Genomic DNA, 21,049 nt, shown 5'->3' with positions numbered 1-21,049 from the left:
AAAAAAAAAAAACAAAAAAAAATTCAAAATAGGATACCTCAATGAATCTTAACAGAATTACCACTGAATCATAGTTTCACTAAATGTAAACCAATACCAAAAAAAAAAAAAAAAAAACCTGAAAAAATTTGTAACTAAAAATTACAAGAAAAAGAATGAAATTAAAGTCACAAAGCAAAGATAGGATGAAATTAATATTTGTTAAGTCTCAATGTTATACACATGGATAGCTATCATAATACATACCTATTACAATTAAAGGGACATGATATTGGCATGGAGAATGTTTGACAATAATACAATTAATCTTATGGGAAACAGTGTGGAAATGTCTCAAAATATGTCATTTTTTAAAATGCCTGTATCATTAATTACATGTATATGACTATACATGGAATATATTTTTCTACAATTAAGCATTTGATATTGCCTCTCAAACCAATTACACAGAATAATCAACATGGATTCACAAATTGATTGTGTTCTAAAGTTTTATAGCTGATTTTTGAGAACTCCAAATGTTTTACTCTAGAAACAATGACATATGTTATTATATATCCAGAATTGCCTCATGAACCTAATTAGCCTGTGTATTAGACCAAATTTTTTCCCCAAAATAAAAAATATTAAATACAATAGAAAAGGCATTATCAATTGAACAAAAAATAATATATTGAAAATTTTCTGTAAAATTAATAGCACTTTAGGTGCTCTCCCTGGTGGCGCAGCAGGTTAAAGCACAGCATTAAGAAGCTAAAGCCACTTCAGGAGTTCAATCCCTGACCCGGACGTGGCCCACATGGCGCAGCAGACCTCTTCTGATTGGCCCGCTGCTCTCCTCAGCAGTGTACTTCATCCATCTGCCTGTTCTGCTCCCTGCTCTGTCTCTGCTGAATCCTCTCACTGCCTTTGCACCTCTGATCTATACCTCAGTTCTGCATGCACAAGTAAATAAATCTTTTTAAAATATTGAAAAAAAAAAGAATTAATAGTACTTGAAAAAAATCAGGTTTGAGAAAGGAAAATATGAGTATAAATTACTGAAAATTTTATAAAAAGGACTTGCAAATACTATCAAAAATTTTTACAGATAAATGGGTCTCATTCTATATGTCAAAATTAAGAAATGTGTTTTTCTCACTTTGATTTATAAATATATACCATGAACGTTACATAAGCCCAACATAATGGCTTTGTTTTTGTATTTGTCTTACAAATGGAAGTTAGAGAAAAGTTATTCAAGTATTTAACCAAGAATTGAAAAATTAATCAAGAACAAGAAAAAAGAAAAGTTAATTTAAATTATGTATTCCTTGAAGATATGATCTTGGTTTTCTTGGTTTTCATATCACTGTACTCACAACAGATTCCATGTTAAGTAAATACATTAAGTGTTCAGTAAATCTCTGAATTAAGGTAAATTTTGCATGTGAGAGACAACCTATTAAATCTAAATTATGAAAGGCAGAATCGTAACTGTATCTCTCTCTCTGTTTCCCACTCTGTCTCTGGTGAATCCTCTCATCCTGGCACTTCTGGCCTGTACCCCAGCTCTTGTATACATTAAAAAAAAAATCTTAGAAAAATTATTCATTAAATTAAGATTCTGTCCCTATTTTATATACATAAAGTTATTCACATGAATGCTTTTTTAAAATGTTTTCCTACAGTAAAATATTTAACAAAATAAAATTTTCTTCCAGATGGCATATGTATATATTTTTTATTTATTAAATATGGTATATGTGATATCGTTTTATTTTTATTATCTAAAAGAGGCAGGTCATTTGTGATTGTATTTTACATCATGTAATCCATCATGACTTATTAATGCAAAATAAGAGTTTACTCTTGATTTTAGGACATGGTTCTAATGGAAGATTTGTAAGCATGAAAATGAGTAAAAATGGTTACTGAATAGAAATTTAATATGCATTAAGTCGGGAGACTCTTTTTAAAACTATAAGATGCTATTTTAAAATAAACAACATACTTATAGCCAAGGAAACTCTTAGAATGCCTTTCAATTTTTTTTATCTAAGCAATCTCAATTTTATCATGTTGCTAATATGTCAGCATCATTACTTTAATATATAGTCATGTTACTTTAAACTCTGTCTTGCATTTTGTTAAACAATCTAATACACAAAGCATATTCTTAAAAATTCTGCAGCGAAAAGTAAAATTATATTCATGATCACTCAGTTATTCAAAAGATAACACGCAACTAAAGAATATTAACCTAATGTTTTTTAATATGATTAAATTTCTTGTTAAAAACTTTAAAAAGAGATGAGATAATTATGGCCCAAGTTGTGACAACTATCAAATATCAAAACTAGGCCTCCTTTTGTAGAAGAAAAATACAAGATAAAAAAATGGATGTCTTTTTTAAAATTATTTTCCATTTGTAATCTCCTCTCTGTTCTCATTCATAATGACTTTTGGCTATGAAACACTTGTAACAAAGCAAAGACAAAATTTAAGGGATGGACTCAGAGTCTTTTATACCCACATCTGGCAAACATTTTTAGATTGAATATTACCTAATAGGATAGTTTTTAGGATATGTTCATGTGTTTTTTAACAGACTTTGGAACTCAATTCTATTTTTTGACTTACTTAGGAAGGTAGTCAATTAAGCTGGTGCCTAATAAAATCTAAGGCCTCTTTTCACACTTACATAAAACAATGTTTACATTTAATATTAACACTTTTGAATCAAAAGTTTGGTTTCCAAAAGTGAAGGATTCATTGTAACTTTCATATTTTTTCTGCTAGTACTTTAAACTTTTTCCCTTAAACAGAGGAAACAAACTAGAGGAAACATGTTCAGATACTGGGTGTGTGTGTGTGTCTGTGTAATAATAATGGCAGAGACAGAGAAGGTAGATGGAACAAGGGTACTAATGATATTAATCTTGTGCTATGGGCAAAATGTCATGAATTAATTATCTATCAACTAATTATTATAATTATCTATCAACTAATTATTATAATTAATTTAATTATCTATCAACTAATTATTATAATGGTATTTACCTATAAATTAATTCCTCTCTTTTTCCAGCAAAGTGAAAGGGGTATCATAAAGTTGATAGAGACTAAATTGTAATTCATGGTTTTATTATTTCTACACACACACACACATGTACAGATGACTTTATTCTGTAATTCCAGACACTGAACACAACAATGACCAGACTGGCTTTATCTATTTCTTATCACTAGTGCATATCAAAGGAAAGACTTAAACATTAATTTCATGCTTAACAATTAGATATACCTCTTATCAGTAAGAATGGTACATTTTAAAATAACTGTCAACAAGTGCTGGTACAGATGTGGAATAAAAGGAACTCTCTCCTATTCTCCTCTTGGGAATGTAAACTGGTCCAGTCACTTTGGGAAAGCTGTATGGAAGTTCATCATATTACAAAAAATATAGCTATTATATTACCCAGCAATTCCACTCCTAATAATCTACCCAAAGGTCACAAAAACATTAATTTGAAAGGAAACCTGCACTCCTATGTTTATTGCAGCATAACTTACAATAGGCAAGATTTGGAAGCAACCTAAATGCCCCAAAACATATTACTGGATAAAGAGATGGTATATAAACATAATGGAATACTATTTAGCAATCAAAAAGATAACCTCATGCCATTTGCAGCAACATAAATTGAGCTGGAAGGGATTATGCTCAATAAAATAAGTCAGAAGGAAAAAGAAAACTATTGGATGGTTTCACTTATAGGAAGAATATAGGGATGCCAAATAAAGGAAGGAAAAAACTAGCAGGGACATTCAGCAATGGAGGGGGCAGGAGCCGGATTAAAACGGGGGAAAGGAAGAGTACAAGAGACTATGGTAATAGTTCACAGATACTCTGGTGGTAGGAATTTTATGAGGACTACACTGACAGGAGAAATCACACATTGTACAAAAACAAACAATATGTGTATATATGTGTATACACACACACACACACACACACATATATATGTTTTTATTTAAAAAATAAATATAACGGTTCATTACATTTATTATAATAAGGACCTATGGACTTTCATTATAGTAAGGTTCAAAGACTATCCTTCTGTTATCACTATTTTAGCTGCCATGGGAACATGTCCATATATGTGACTGCCTATATATGAAATGGAAATGGATGCCACAATATAAATGTATAAGGATGTATGTACATGTGTGTTTGTATATAGTAGACAGATAAGTAACAGTTGAGAGATAAATTACATCACAATGACCATATTTCAATTCTCACAAGAAAATAATGTCACCTATGTTATCAATAAATCATTTTATCAAAGTCATGAAATACTATATAATTTATACATATTATATGCCAATGTACTTGTAATAGACTAACAGAAGATATATTATATACTTAAAAAGCACCATTTCCTGACTCAGACTAGAGGAACAATTTTCTTATATGGAGAATATCCATAGCATCTTCAATAAAAGAGGACTATAAAAATTAATTCATAGTATTTGAATCTGAAAAAAATCTTAAAAATCTTAAGCCCCCAAAAGAACCATTTTATTCAGCATAGTAAGATAGGAAAATATTATTATTCTTTTCAAAAACATATCTGCTGACTTTATTCAACATAGTACAAAATATATCTTTAAAAAACAAAAAAAAATTGAGGATTTCAGCTCAAGTTGTCATTAAATTTGATCCTTGAATGATGAGTTTAAAAAATAAACTAAATTTATAAGACAGAACAAACCACGATACCCAAACTGGATGAAGCAGCCTGTGCACACACACTGTACACACACACAGGCAAGACCCTCCTAGTCACTTTAGTTTACAAACATGTATCAGGAATCCTAAGTAAAATATTAACTGACTATAACAGCATATCAAAAAAATGCTATTCATGATCAAGGATTATTCTAAGAATGTAAGTGGCTAAATATCTAAAACTCAGTTATGCAAATCACTATATACCAACACATGCATGTTAGCACATATTCAAAAAGAAAATAATGGGAGTCCCAAGAACAGTGGTTTTAATGAGTAAGGAACTATTCTGAGAGTTTTATATAAATATAAAACAAATCATTTTGTTTATCGTGATTTTTCATTTTACAGCTGTGGAAAACAGGACACAAAAAAATTAAGTAACTTGGTCAAAGTCATCAAGCTGCTAAAGATTAGTCTAAGCAGTTTCAACTCAGCAGATATCCAAAAGAAAAATAATAAAAATTAAATTCAGTGCCATTTAATTTACAAAAAATGGGGAAAAATACAATTGATAAAATATTAGAGACATTTCCACTAAAATCAAGATTGATATATATATTATATAGAGTATAACTACAGGAATTATTATATTATGTATTTATTCAATTTAAAAACTCCAAAAGTAAAGGATGAAAATGAAAAACAACACACTAAAATATGAGAAAGTGCTTAGTTAAAATGTAATATTATAAGCCAAACTTTGATTTTAAAGTTTAATGAAATTTCTAAATTTATTAGCCCTAACTTCTAAATTACATATATTCCCCAAATAGGACTATTCCTATAAAGATTAAGCAATTCAGTAATTACTTTATCAATTTCTGAAGCACTTTAAAAATTATCACATATGTAATATCTTTAAGCAATATATTTTTTACTTCTAAATAAATCTGGAATTATATAGCATTGAAGGTAAGTATGATGTTATTAATTCATAAGGTTAATTATGCAGAAATTAATCTTGAACTTCCAATTTCCAACTTCCTTACCAATTTCATCTCAAAATTTTTTATTTTAGCATTTCACCACCCAGCATTATTAAATCCTATGTAATCATAATGATGAATTCAGTATAAAAGAACAAAGAAAAATTAAGGGGGATATAGTTACTAAGTTAATGGTGAAAGTGACACCTTTTAAAAATATTCAATAAATTAGAAGAACAATTGGACAAAAAAAAAGCAAAATTTTACATTTCAGGTGATTTTGTTAAAAACAATCTGCCAATGGGGATATTAATTCAATGTGAATATCTTTTAGAAGTGGAGGTAAATTAAAAAATTTCAGATAGTTAAAATTAAAGAATAAGTTAACAGAAAAACTGCATTGTAGGAAATACTAAGAAAGATTTTCAGGCTATAGGACGATAATAACAAAAACACAGATCTACATAAAAGAATGAAAACAGTGTCTAAAATGGTAAATGTTTAACTATAAAGTACATCATTTCTTAGTTTTAAATTTCTGTAAAGTATTGACATCATAAGACAACAATAATAATACATCGAAATAGAATTGGCAATAGTAACGAAGTAAAATCTATGAGAGTAATAGCCTAAGGATGGAAGGAAAAGGAAGTATAATATTATATTATAGGTGAAGTGCAAAATTTTTATTTGAATGTAAGTTGTGATAAATTAAAAATCCAAATTATAAACCACAGAACAAAGAAAAATTAGAAGGGACATAGTTACTAAGTCAATAGTGAAAGTGACAGCTTTATAAAATATCCAATAAATAAGAAAAGAAAAATGAACCAAAAAAGCAAAATGAAAAGGAAACTAGAAACAAACACAATTTATAACTGAATCCATTATCAATAATTACTTAAAAATAAGAGCTAGAACTAAAAAAGATAGAATTAAAGGACTGAAAATTTTAGACTAGATTAGAAAAAAATTAAAATGCAACAATAAATTGCCCATAAGAAATTCACTTTCAATGAAAAGACACAATCTCTTTATCTCCTGATAAAAAGATAAAAGGAAATACACCATGTAAGAAGTAAGATAAAATGTGGACATCAATTTCAGGGTAATATTACTGAGAATAATTCAGAATGAAAAAGGGTTATTCATTCAGGAGACATGAAAGTCTCAATGTAAATGCATGTAGTTAGAGAATTTCAAATATTGAAGCAAAATTGACAAAAATTAAAAAGAAATATAAATTTTGCATACACATTTGAGATTTTAATATTTCTGTTAGAAATAGATAGATGAACTCTAAGAAAAGCTGCAAAAATATAGACTTGAACAATACTATCAACCAAATAGCCAATCAACGAGGACTCCTTTCAACAAATAGCAGGAAATACTTTCTTTTCAAAGGTCTAAGATATGCTAACATATAAAATGTGATGATCCATAAAGCAAATCACTGTTAGACAAAAATAGAATAAAAAAAAAATCACACACATACAGTGTGTGTAAAAATACAGCATAATAAAAAAGTGCTGCTGAAGAAGGGCTAATAAAGGAATATATACATTTAAGTTTTTATTTTTCTTTTTAAAGATTCATTTTTTTATGCATACAGGATAGAGGTGCAGGGGCAATGAGAGGATTCGCCAGAGACAGAGTGGGGAGCAGCACAGGAAGTTCATCGAAGAGTACTGCTGAGGGGAGCAAAGGGCAGGTCAGGAGAGGTCTACCAGGCTGTGTAGGTCACCCCTGGGGCTAGCATCAGACTCATGCTGAAGTGGCTTTAGCTTCTTAGTGCTGTGCTTCAACCCCTGCGCCACTTAAGTTTTTATGTTATGGGAAGTACAAAATTAATGATGTAAGCTTCTTTTAAAAAAAAGAGCAAATAAATAAAAAGGAAGCAAAAGGAAGAAAATTGTAAATAATAGACCAATGAAATTTAAAAATGAGTAAGCACCAAGGAAAACAAGTGACATCAAAAGTTGTTTTTTAGGGCCCTCCCTGATGGCAGCGAGTTAAAGCACTGCAGTAAGAAACTAAAGCCACTTCCGCATGAGTTCGATCCCCGCCTGCCCCGGAGGCGACGACATGGCGAGGCAGACCTCTCCTGACCCGCCTGTTGCTCCCCTCAGCAGTGTACTTCGTCGATCTGCCTGTTCTGCTCCCCACTCTGTCTCTGGTGAATCCTCTCACCCTCCACATCTCTGGCCTGTACCCCAGTTCTGTACGAATAAATAAATAACTTTTTTAAAAAAAGTTGTTTTTTAAAAAAATATAAAACTGATAAACTGATAGCTGCATTAGTCAAGAAAAAAGGAAAGGCATCAGCAAATGGCAAAACTTTGGTTTGCTATTTGGAGAGATCTGATACTTTTGTGATGATCCCAGAACCTGGAGTTGAGGCTGAAACTCTTCCTTGGACCACAAAAACTAAGAAAAGTACTTTAGAAAGGTGAAAAGAAATAGTTTCATCTTGACCACTGGCCCCTCTCTCTGACCAGAGTAGTTCTTTAAGTCTGAGGGGAGCTCCTTCTAGACCTAACAGTTCTCCTGGAGAAATCCAGAAGGCCCATAAATAAATTCTCACAGGGATTATTAGGAAACCAGCAAGAGATAAAGGCTAAAAAGCAGAAAAAGGTTCACAGTAGGATCTTTCGGTGTTCCTACTGGCGATGGCGCCTGCACAGAAATTACAAACAGTGGCTCTGCTTAGTTGCAGAATTGAGTCTATAGCACCTTCTGGCCAACTTGATCAGTAAGTATGCCAGATTTGTTTCCCCAGCAGTCTGTTTCCTAGCCACTGAGCATATTCTAGAGAACTACCCACATAAAGAAGCAATTCACTGGTCCCCTCAACTACTGAGAACAACCTCTAGCCCAATCAATCATGAAGTCTGGTCAGATACACTGGGCAGTCACACAGTATATATGACATTATTAACCCAGCATAACTGCAAAGAAAGACTGGAAGAAGATATGCCTTCCTCAAATTCAAAGGTAACAAAGAAATGATACAAAGATCCTACATAATCCTTTACGATCAAAGGAAGGTAATTAACTCCAATAACTGACCCTGAAGAAATGAGATCTAGAAACTGACTGACAAAGAATTCAGAATAATCCTCTTAAAGAAATTTAGTGAAATACAAGAAAATACAGAGAGACAACAAAATGAAATTTTTAAAACATGAATAAAAATGAAAACAGAGGCCATCAGAAAACACAAATAGAAGTACTGAAACTGGAAACTCATTTACTGAACTGAAAAAACAAACTGAAGAGCTTCAATAGCACAGAACCAAGTAGAAGAAATAATTAATGAACTAAAAGACAATTAAAATGATCCCTTCAGAGGAGCAAAAAGAAAAAAGATATTGTTAAAAGAAATTATCTGTGCATTATTGCAGTCCAAGAAGGAGAAAGGAAGAAATTGACAAAAAGCTTATTTATATGAATAATGTATGAGGAGTTTCCTAATCTAGGGAGAGTTTGAACAAATTCACGAAGCTCACAATTGTCCTAAAATAGCTTTTCAAGACAAATTATAAGAAAACCTGTCTAAAATCAGAGACAGAAGTTTAAAAGCAATACAATGAAAAGACTCCATGCATTCAGGGAACCATTATAAACTATCAGCAGATGTCTGAGAAGAAAACCTACAACCTGGATTGAGTAATAGATGATTTATTTAAAGTGCTGAAAGATAAAAACTACCTACTAGGGGACTCCCTCGTGGCGCAGCAGGTTAAAGCACAGCCCTAAGAAGCTATAACCACTTTAGCATGAGTTCAAACCCTGCCTGCCCTGGAGGTGATCCACATGGCATGGTAGACCTCTCCGATCCGCCTGCTGTTCCCCTCAGCAGTGTACTTTGTCAGTCAGCGTGTTCTGTTCCCAGTCTGTCCCTGGCAAATCCTTTCACTGCCCTGCACTTCTAGCCTGCACCCCAGGTCTGTATGATTAAATAAATAAATCTTAAAAAAAAAACAAAAACTACCTACTAATCAAAAAACTTTACCCAACAAAGTTGTCCTTAAGAAATAAAGAGCACTAATTAACCAGAACAACAACAACAACAAAAACCCTTAGGGAATTTATCACCACTAAATCTGCCTTATATCAGTTATATGAAACATCAGAAAATATAAAATACTGATAAAAGTAGTTATATAGTCAAGCTCAGAGTATTCCAATATTGTAGTATACTGTGTGTTACTTAAGGTTTGTATATATTAATTCACAAGAAATATATAACTACAAAAATAATTATAGTTATAATAATTTATCTGACACAAAAGATAACATACATAAATTATGACATCAAAAATTATGAAGGGGGAGTAAAAGGATAATTGGCTTAAAGTAGACTGTATCTTTTAATCAAGGTTCCTAGTATTCACAAAACAAAAATCTACAGTAGATACCAAAAAAAGATAAAGAGAAGGAAATCAAGGCACCACCCCACAGAAAATGATCAATTCAACAAAGGAACATCAAGAGGATACAAAAAGAACATAGGGATTGTAAAGCATTTACAAAACAATTAAGATGGCATTATTAAACCATCATCCATTGATAGTTTATTTAATTGTAAATGATTTAAATTATATAATCAGAGTAGATAGAATGGCTGAACAAAATTATTTAAAAGTCCCAATTACATAGTACCTTCAGAGATTCTCTTCTGCTTTAAAGGTAAACATAGGCTCAAACTATCTTACCCAATGTAAACCTAAAGCACTGTGGATAACTAAACTTATGTTACACAAAATAGACTTTAACTCAGACTGCATGTCATCTATAACAACAAAAGGGTCAACTCATCAAAAATATGAAATAGTTGCAAATATTTTTAGGTGTATTGGACACCTAGATATATAAAATGAATACTAACAGGATTAAAAGGAAATATAAACAGCAATAATGGTTGGAACAATATCCCATTCAAGAAACAAACATTGGAGTTGAAGTGCACTTTATACCAAATTGACTTATATATGCAGATATTCCATCCAAAAGTAGCAGAATGCATGTCTTCTCAACAAACACAAAGCATTCTCCAGGGTAGATAGGTCACAGTGCAAGTCTTAAAGAATGTAGGATTTAAATCATATCAAATCTCTTTTCTGACAACAATAGTATGAAAATAAAACCACAACAGAAAAAAAGCAATCAATTCATAATTATGTGGACATTAAACCGAACATTACTGAGCATTCATTGGGTCAAAGGAAAGGTGGAGCTGAACTGGGAGAAGTGGAGAAGAGACATGGGAAGGAAGCCGTACTTAGCCAAAATAATCAGAGACTTGTTTTTTAAAGTCTCAGAAAATTAGATAATTCATTACCCTATATCTAATAAAAACTTGAATTATTATTTAAAAACCTTCCCCCAAAGGAAATTTCAGGTGTCACTGGTAACTGGGGAATTCTATGAAACATTTAAGGCAAAAAATAACATCAACCTTACCTGTACCAAATCTTCTCAAAATAGAACACTTTTCTAACTCAATTTATAAGTCTACTTTATTCATATCCAAACTAGATAAATACATTACAAGAAAACTATAAATAAACCAATTTTTAAAATAAACTGTATTAAAATAAACATCTGGGCTCTCCCTGGTGCAGCGTGTTAAGGTGCAGCACTGCAAGCGAGCTGCAGCAGCTTCAGTGCGAGTTGGATCCCCGCCCGGGAGATGACCCACACTGAGCTGCAGACCTCTTTCTGTCTTGCCCACTGCTCCCCTCAGCAGTGTACTTCACCAGTCTGCCTGTTCTGCTCCCCACTCTGTCTCTGATGAATCCCCTCACTGCCCCTGTGTCTCTGGCCTGTACCCGGTTCTATATGAATAAATAAGTAAATCTTTAAAAAATAAACAAATAAAATAAAGATCTATTCACACAGGGGAACAGGAACCTGAACCCTTACCTCACATCATATATAAAAATTAAATCAAAGTGGATCATAGATTTAAATAAATAGCTAAAATAAAAAATTTCTAATAAGTAGGAAAAATTTTGCACAGTCTTGAAGAAGGTAAAGATTTCTTAGGACACAAAAAGCACAAATCATAACAGAAAAAAATTTAATTAGACTACACCAAACTTTTAAAATTATGCTTTCCACAAGTTATTAATGAATAGCACACAACAGGGTTACAAAAATATATATTTATGTAAAAATATATGTATGTAATATATATATGATTAAGATTTTTACCAAGAGAATGCTTACAACTCAGTAAGAGGAAAACACCTCAGTTTTTTTTTTAAATGGAAGAAGGTCATGAGCAGATATTCAAAAAAGGTATCTGAACAATAAATAAGCACATGAAAAGATTCTCATCATCACAAACATCATTATTTATCAAAAAAAAAAGATGATCAAATTAAAACCTTAATGAGATGCCACTAACATGGAAAAAATGACTAAAAAGAGACTTAAAATAACAAATGTCAGGGAAGATATGAAGTTAATTGGATTCTCATGGATGGCTGGTAGGAACACAAAATAGTATAACCATTTGAAAAGATGTTGGTCTTGTTTTAAAAAGCAGTACCAGCCAAGAGAAATGAAAGCATACATCCATACAGATACTTATATGCCAATTCTATTCATAACGGTAACTTGAAATAACCTAAAATGTGATATATGCTCTTGTGTTAAGAGAATAATACTTGTGGGGTGGGGGGAGATTACTGATGCTCACAGTATCATGGATGTATTTCAAAAGCAATATGCTCAGGCACAGAAGGCAATCAGAGAAGAGGTTCCACTATATAAGTCTACTTAAATGCAAGTACAGAAAAGATAAATCTAATCTATAATGAGAGACCAGGAAAAGGAGGTAGAGAGTGGAGATCAACTATAAAAAGGAATGGGGACTTTTTCAGGTAATGAAAATGTTGACACCTTAGTTGTGGTGGTGATTATCTACATTTGTCAGATTCAAAGAACATTACACATATTAAATGCATTTTTGTGGTATGTAAGTAAAGTAAACCTAAATATATTTTACAGTGTTTTTATGGAAAAGAAAACACCTCAGAAATGGAATATTTTGTACTGATTTTATAAGACTTTCATTTAAACCAATACTAAAAACAGATACTAAAGTTTCAAAAACCTAAGTTTATGTTAATTATTGGCTATGATGAAACCACAGTACTGATCAAGAATTTAAAGACACATAGGCATTTACAGAAGTAGAGAGACTTGGATTAAAGAAAACAGTTGCAAGAGCTTCCAAACAAAGATAATCTAATTTATCATTCTACCCTGTAGTCTTGTCACAGTTCTCCATTTTTCTTTTAAAGATTTGTTTATTTATGCATACAGAACTGGGGTATAGGCCAGAGGTGCAGGTTGGTAAGAGGATTCACCAGAGACAGAGTGGGGAACAGAACAGACACATCAATGAAGTACACTGCTGAGGGGAGCAGCAGGTGGGTCAGGAGAGGTCTGCTGTGCCATGTGAGTCACCTCCAGTGGGGCGGGGATCGAACTCATGCTGAAGTGGCTTGAGATTCTTAGCGCTGTGCTTTAACCTGCTGCGCCACCAGGGAGGGCTCTCACTACAACTTTTTAATACATCATTAAAGTCTCTCCAAATCATAGTTATGGTTCACACAATCGCAGTTAATGAATGATTTCAGTCACATCTAAAACATGTTAGGACCTAAACTGCTTTTGTGGAAAAAAAAAGAAATATATACAATAATAAAGAGAGTAGCATAATGACGTCTCATTCACACATCAAGATGGTGCTATTCTTGCATTCTCCTTCTTGTAAAAACATTTCAAAAGTTCTGTCACATCAGCCCCACAAATTTAAAAATGTATCTCTAAAAATATGAGTTTTGTAAGATCTTTTTTAAGATTATCTTTGTACAGTACAAAGACATTAGATACCTTTCTCAATCAAGGTACTAGATACCTGATTGTATTCTTGCCACCCCTCTTCAACATCACAATTTTTATAACTTCTAAGACCTATGACGACTACTTAATAAATTTAAAAATCATCCTAAGGGGCCCTCCTGGTGGCACAGCGGGTTAAAGCACTGCACTGAGAAGCTAAAGCCACTTCCGCATGAGTTCAATCCCCGACCTCCTGGAGGTGACTCACATGGCGCGGCAGACTCTTCTGACCCAACTGCTGCTCCCCTCAGCAGTGTAATTCGTCAGTGGGCTTGTGCTGTTCCCCACTCTGTCTCTGGTAAAGCCTCTCACTGCCCCTGCACCTCTGGCCTGTACCCCAGCTCTGTATGCACAAATAAATAAATCTTTAAAAAAAATTATTCTAAGAACATTCTTTTCTATAAACATTCATTAAGTGTATTTGCTCATAGCCTGTGTTAAAATTAGATATGTCATTTAAGTATAGAATAAACCTCAATTTTTCATTATATAAGAAAACAAATTTATTATTTTCACAGTCATGGAGAAAATAAAAATGGTCACTAATTTCCCACAGAAAAAAAAAAGTTATCCCATGTCTGCTTAAAACATAAATTAAAATTATATCCTGACATAAGTAAACATCAAGTATAAAACCATATGCTACACAATTTAAAGAGCGACAGAAACTATTTAAGTGAGTGACTCAGTTGGGGCAGTTTTCAGTAAATCATGGTAATAAATATCCTAAACCAAAGTAAATCTGAAGATATCAGATCCCTTAAGATCCATTCCACTAAACAATAAGAGTTACAAAAATTTATTATGGGGCCTCCCTGGTGGCCTAGGGGTTAAGTCAGCGCTATCACCACAAAGGCTTTTGTTGATCCCCAGCCAGGCAGCTGACCCGCATAGTACAGCAGATCTATCTGTCCTACCACTGCTCCCCTAAGCAGTATATTTCAGTAGATCTGCCTGTTCTGCTCCCCACGCTCTCTCTGGTGAATCCTCTTAGCACCTCCACCCCCACCTCTGAGACTACTCCACAGTTCTACAAAAAGAAAGAAATAAAGAAGGAAGGAAGGAGAGAGAGAAAAAGGCCCTGTGCTTACCCCTTCTTATGAATGAATGAAGGAATGAATGAATAAATAAATAAAATTTTTTATACATTATCTGGAAAGTATATTTGAGGATATTTACCATGGCTATTACTTTGTTTCCCAAAAAATAGTGATTACTATACTAATGATGGCACAGGTTTTGCCAGGGTTGCCTTGCTATGCCCCTCAAAGATAAACCCTAACATCTGAAAAGGAAGTAAAGGGATATTGATCCCTGAAGTGATTTTCCTTGACCAAATGGTAATTTGACATACTGAAGAAGATTGTATGTTAAAGACATCCTGCCTAGTTGTCTAGAGGAAAGGGGATGGGAATATAGGGACATAGTAATCACAAGACATGAAAAGAATGCTAAGAGTTTTAATCTGTCACATAACATTTTAGAAGGAACAATTTCTTTTGGATATAAAGATTTTGTGGATTTTGCCCACAAGTTTTAATACTCATAATATCAAACAAGAATTAGCTCTGAAATAAAGTTACTTCAAGGCACATAAATCTTAAGAGGTATATTTTACTTCTCTTTTCCAATCATTCTACACACAATGCAAACCATTCATCTCAGGCAAAATCAAAGGAATTACCCAGAAGGGCAACTAAAAAATTTTAGGAAGCCTGAGAATAGCTCAGTTAGAATCTTAATAAAAGACACAGAAAGAGATAAACCCTCATGTTGGTTACTTAAGTATATTCAATATGGGACATAGAATGCGTATGTTGACATTAACTTGTGACTGCATGAGGTAATAGTGCTCTCATACACACATTATTCATCCGTTGTATGTTACTTGTCCTAACCTTTCAATTTAATTGAATCCAACAGAGCCTATTAAATTCCGTCTGGTTTCATAAGATTATGACAGTCATTAATGAGCCAGATTTTTAAGTGTGTTGAAGATAAACTGCCTGGGTAAGAGGGGTTTTCCCTTTTGTTCCCCTGCTGTTTATTGCAATGGAAACAATATCAACATTTTAAAGACTTCATTAAAAGTGTAATACTGATTTCTCCATGTCTGAGTCAAGTTTGAAATTTGCTGGATACTCAAATATAACATAAATCCATACCGATTTGATAAAACTTAAATTGCAATTTTTAAAATAATGTAAAGTAATGTAACAGATTGACCCAATTTTATTCTCCATTTTGAAGGAAAAGAACCTGAACTACAGATTTACCTCAGGAATTGCATCTGATGCAAGTGAATAATAAACATTTTTATTTGGCCATCTCCCGCATCTAGGGCTCTTCCCAAAAAGCAGATTATAAAATTTATATTATACAATGGTAGGGGTTCTTGCAAATAAGCTACTCATTTTAGTTCCAAAAGTTTGATTATCCTTTTATAGTTTTCAAATTTTTCCTTCACAGGAAGAAGCTTTTATATTTACTATTGTTTGAAGTAAAGAAAGGGTTTTATTGCTTTTAAAGGGTGGGAAGCATAAATTTTGGCCAAGATTTATCTTTAAAATTTTTAAAACTCCAGAATCTTCTACAAGTAGTGAAGAAGATATCTCACTAGTTTTGTACATCAATGTTTCATTTTTTTCCTGGTGACTTACTAGTACATCTGAAAATAAACAGATAAATAGCAATTATTGTGCAAACTGTATTCATTGGGTCAATGGTAATTTTAATATAAATACATACTATCACTTGAGAAAATAACAAATCATTTAAAAATTTTGATTTTGAAGAACTGGGTATTGAGTAGACCATGCTATGGCTAAATTATTTCAAATGTATATAACAAAATTTAAGGTGGCGCATTCACCACTCTAAGGATACTAGTCATTGAAATCAGATTATTTAACCACTCTCTGGTTTGTAAGATGAGTTATCCCAATACCCAAAATGATAACATTTTCTATTGAGTTCAGACAAAAAGGCAGTAACATATGGTTGAGAACAGGCGTTCCACACAGTAGTTATGAGTTGTTCAAAAGTGGGGTTCTAAAATTTATTTTGATTTTCTTAAACTCACTCACTTGTGACCAATCTCATGTGCAATGGTAAAAGCTGAACCCAGGCCAATGTCTTCATTAATGCTGCAGCTCCTTTCAGGCTCACACATTCCAGCCACAGAGGCCAAGCCTGAATAAACAGAAGGAGACACAAAGGGTCAAGCCAAGGTGTTTCAGTCTTAAAAAGCCCATACTTATAAATGCCTGGATTCTTTTTAATAACCTCCATGCACAGAAGGAGCAGTTGGCAAAAGGTTAACTTTCTAGTCATTTGCAAAATCACTGGGGGGAGTTTCACTTTGCGGGCTAGACATTAATATTTTTTGAACTGCAGTCAGTGCTGGAAAATGTCTAGACTAGGGGTTAGATTTATAAATTTTACTTCTGGTAACTTGGGACCACCTAGTAACTTGAGCCAGAAGAGGGAATTCAAGAAAGCATTTCTATTTTAACATTCTTCAGGCTGTAGAAAGCAAAATATATCCACATTATTTTTCTAAAGAGATCTGTTTAAGTTTAGTGGGTTCATAAAAATATACAAGCAACTTTTTAGTTACAAAAAAAAAAGGGGGGGGGAATCCCAAATGGTTTTTTTAATGACATTTTTGTAAAAACAAAAATGAATGATTCAAAAGAAAAAAAGGAGAACTGCTAAAGATGGGAGGTTTTTGTATTTTTAAATCTTCTCCAAGTAGTCCTCATAGTGATGCAACAATTTCTTTAGGGAGTAAAGTCATTCACACATACAGTATAGTCCACCACTCTCCCATCCCCTTCAATGCATCAGTTTTACTAATAAAGTAAAAACTCCGGTGTTAATTCGCTGACTCTTGTGAAATGTTATGTTATTCAAGGTATTCTTCTCCTGAGAATTTAGTAAGTAAAAACTTCAGTATTTAATTCCAAATGAATATCATGCTCTGCGAATTAGTACTTAATTTTAAAACTGTCCTTAGGAAAAAGTATTTTTGTGTGAAAGATAAAATGTCATTCTCTGTATGAAAATGTTGCCAAATATACTTAACACATTTAGGAATGAAACTTATTTTTGAAAAATTTAAGTGAAAATAGGAAAAAACATTTTATATGGTAATAATCTATTACTGTCATCCAAATATTAATTGCCGTCTCAACCAAATGTGATTTCAATCCAATTCAATGAATATTTATTGAGTGTAATAAACAATGTTCTGTGCTGGGTACAATTTCCTACTTGCACTAATTTGGAACAGTAAAAGCTACTCCATTCATATTTTTTATTAACAAGAAAGTTCTAGAAATTGTGTTTCTCTGTGTCTTCTATTAAAATATCAACATAATGCCCACACTGGGACAGAGTTCAGGAGGGCTAGGTATGCTAAAAGATCACTTAATTTTCCTACTATTTTTTGTGAAAGGGGCAAGAGTTGGAGAAGGGATTGATTTCTGCCTCTCAGAGTTATAAACACTAGTTATAAACCTATGCTTTCAGTCATGTAGAAGTCTTGTGTCCTGAAGAAGAGGAGGTTAACGGAAGGACAAGTTGGGGCAACATGATTTTTCTGGCTAATCAATGTTACTTTCATATACCAATGACAAAGAGACAGAGAATACCCCCCCAAAAAAGAAAATTGCATTACTTAACCTAACTTTAAGTTACTTGGTTCAATATGGTCCATGACATGCAAAGAACAAAGTCACTCTCTGAATATTGTTCCTATTTTGAGCTTCATAAAATTTGATTTAAAGAAATTTACTAAGAATAATCATTGTTAAATTAATATTTCTTAAGTTTCCCAAAATACATTATTCCATAGGGTACATTTTTGTTTGTTGTTATTTTTTATTATGTGCCACATGGCTGTATTTTTATTTCAGAATGTTCAAATATAGATTTATCTATGCGACAGGATACAAAATTATTAACTCTATTAAAAGAACTGAAGAAGGAACAGAGTTGGAAAATAACACTACTTACTGAAATGATAAAGGTAAATCTTAATCAAAATGAATTATTAGTATCTTCAAATCCTAATGTATTTTTATACTCCGTCCCCACCATTTTCTGTATTCTTATAAGATTGAAGGTGTCAAAGTTCTTAAGTGTGATTGTGTCAATAGGGATTTGGTTACTATTTGGGTCATTTAGATTTCCTCAGTTCAATAGCAACCATTTGCACCTTTAAGTCTACCTAGCCTTATTACAATTGGATCAGACATACTAAGCAAAAGAATGTGCAATTGTCAGCACAAAACAGCATGCAAATTTCCAGGATGACAATTCAAAAATAAGAAAACCTGATCAATTCTGTCCTACTAAGATATTTTCCTAACATATAAGATACGAAGGTCAATGTGCCTGTGTGTGCATATATTTGCAGTCCAGTTCACTGTAAGAGATAGTATTGAAAATGATTTATAGTGGTTTGTAACCTGAAAGATAATTTATAATGAGCTTTAGAATTCATTGACATCTACCAAGTATGAATGTATTGATTTTTAAAATAAATAAACTATTAAAATTTAAACACATTTATTTTTAAAATATCGATAAAAGGAGAACTAGTGTAGCAAAATAAAACAAATTTCCTTTAGCAAAAGTGACAACATAAGTACTAAAGAATAGTACTACTAATGTCCTAATGAAAAACATAGTTCAGTAAGTAATCCACCCTGAAAAAGCAGGATAGGTTATTTGTACATATATTTGTGTATAGATATGTCTATACACAAATATAGTTTCTCAAAATACAAATACTTGAGAAAAATACTTGTACCTTCTTTGAAGATTACTATCATATTTAAAAATGATCAAGCTCTTACAGAATTTGAACAATAAAAGTGAGGATAATTTAAACTGTATAGTTAATTTCTACATTTCATTTTTATAGTACTTCTTTCCTAAACTGTATTTTTTCCTTACAAGATTTTCACAATATCTCTGTAGCAAGGGGGAAGATCATACTCATATTTCATGGGTAAGGAAACTGAGGAACAAAAAGCTAAAAAAAAAAAAATGTTAAATGTTATTCACTGAAACTGTCAAAACCAACTGTTAGTTTTCAAGTCAGGACTCCTTCTAATAGAGTATGTTATTCATATGAACTTAAAATACTATGGAGAAAATCTTTTAGATGTGAATGTTCTCAGCAAAGAGCTTTTTCTGCTATGCTTGTTAACTAGCAAACTTCTCCACTATAACGCAGAAGCACAGGCTAACTGGCATTTCTTCTTTAGCAATAAATTCTGAGCAGACCAGGCTAAAAGAAGCCAGAGAAGGCAGGTAAAATCAGAGAAAAAATTTAATCTCTTAAGAAATGTTTTATTTAACCCTTCCAGTAAGTTGGGAACCACCTTTTTTCCCCCTCAGAACCAATTGAGACATTTAAAAATTTATCATAGAAAAATTTCCAGTTTCTTAAAATAACTCATGTTGCTTAATAATCTAGTCTACTTGACAGCTAGAATCTTTCCCCATTAGTATTTGTAATTAACCAATATGAAGTAAGATTTGTAACAAAATAGGATTTTTTTTTTCAATTTAAAAAAATATATAATTAAGGAGTACAAGACAGATAATCCTATTACCTCCTCCACCTCTGGCTATATTATATTACATTAATTTTTTCTGCTTGTGTTTGTAGGTACCAAGACTTTCCAAAATATCGTCATTTATGGAAAAATACTCTCTTCACAAAATTGTATTGAAGGAAGTACTACTACTGTTAATGCCTCACCTTTAAGTATCCTCAAAGTTGTATTTTCTTTTCCTTTTCTAATCTGAAATTTGAAGAGCATTGTCATTTTTATTTCTCTCAAATTTCTTGTTTTTTTGTAAAATACATTACAGAATATATATTATCATTATTGTTTAGTGATTTTGAACCATCTTCTAAGCTATTTCAATCATCATCTACTTCCCAGGGGGGAGAAAAAATAAACCTACATAGTATACATGTTTCCTAGTAATGACATATCCACAAAAGGTCAGGTTTAACAATTTGTAGGAATCATTTCAGATGTGCCAGAAAGGAAAATGACCAAATTAAATAATAAAGAGTAAGGCCATTGGATCAAAAAGACAATCTGAATTATACTCCCTTTATAAAAAAATGTTTTTTGAAAACTTACCCAGTGTTCCGCAGGGCTTATTTTTGTAAGTGCAGATATCATATCTGTAGAGAGAAAAAAGAAATGAAATGTGTAATCTGATCAAATTTGTAAAATATTTTCATACATTCATCACATTTTTTTTCTTGGAGCTCTGGTTGTCAGACCACAATCATTGCAATTATGAGCAGCCAGCTGGAGTGTGGGCATTTTCAGCACTCTGGGGGACACACCGGCTGCACTAGACTCACAGCCTCTGGCTGCAAGCCAAT

At 32.4% G+C, this 21,049-nt stretch overlaps 1 protein-coding gene across 1 annotated transcript in view; it reads right to left on the bottom strand.

Moving 5' to 3' along the window:
* The window catches only part of ADAMTS6 (ADAM metallopeptidase with thrombospondin type 1 motif, 6), a 217,283-nt gene that overhangs the window by 123,736 nt on the left and 72,498 nt on the right, over positions 1–21,049 (bottom strand). The window contains exons 7-8 of the mRNA XM_004678267.1: positions 20,799–20,842; positions 16,713–16,818 (exon numbers count right to left, since the gene is read on the bottom strand). Coding sequence (XP_004678324.1) covers positions 16,713–16,818; positions 20,799–20,842 — 150 coding nt within the window. The remainder of the gene's footprint in view (positions 1–16,712; positions 16,819–20,798; positions 20,843–21,049) is intronic.

This window comes from Condylura cristata, unplaced genomic scaffold (assembly GCF_000260355.1).
Source record: "Condylura cristata isolate star-nosed mole 26May11 unplaced genomic scaffold, ConCri1.0 scaffold00007, whole genome shotgun sequence".
Lineage (NCBI taxonomy): Eukaryota > Metazoa > Chordata > Mammalia > Eulipotyphla > Talpidae > Condylura > Condylura cristata.
The sequence above is the reverse complement of the archived record's forward strand: the minus strand, read 5'-3'. Positions and strand labels throughout refer to the sequence as shown.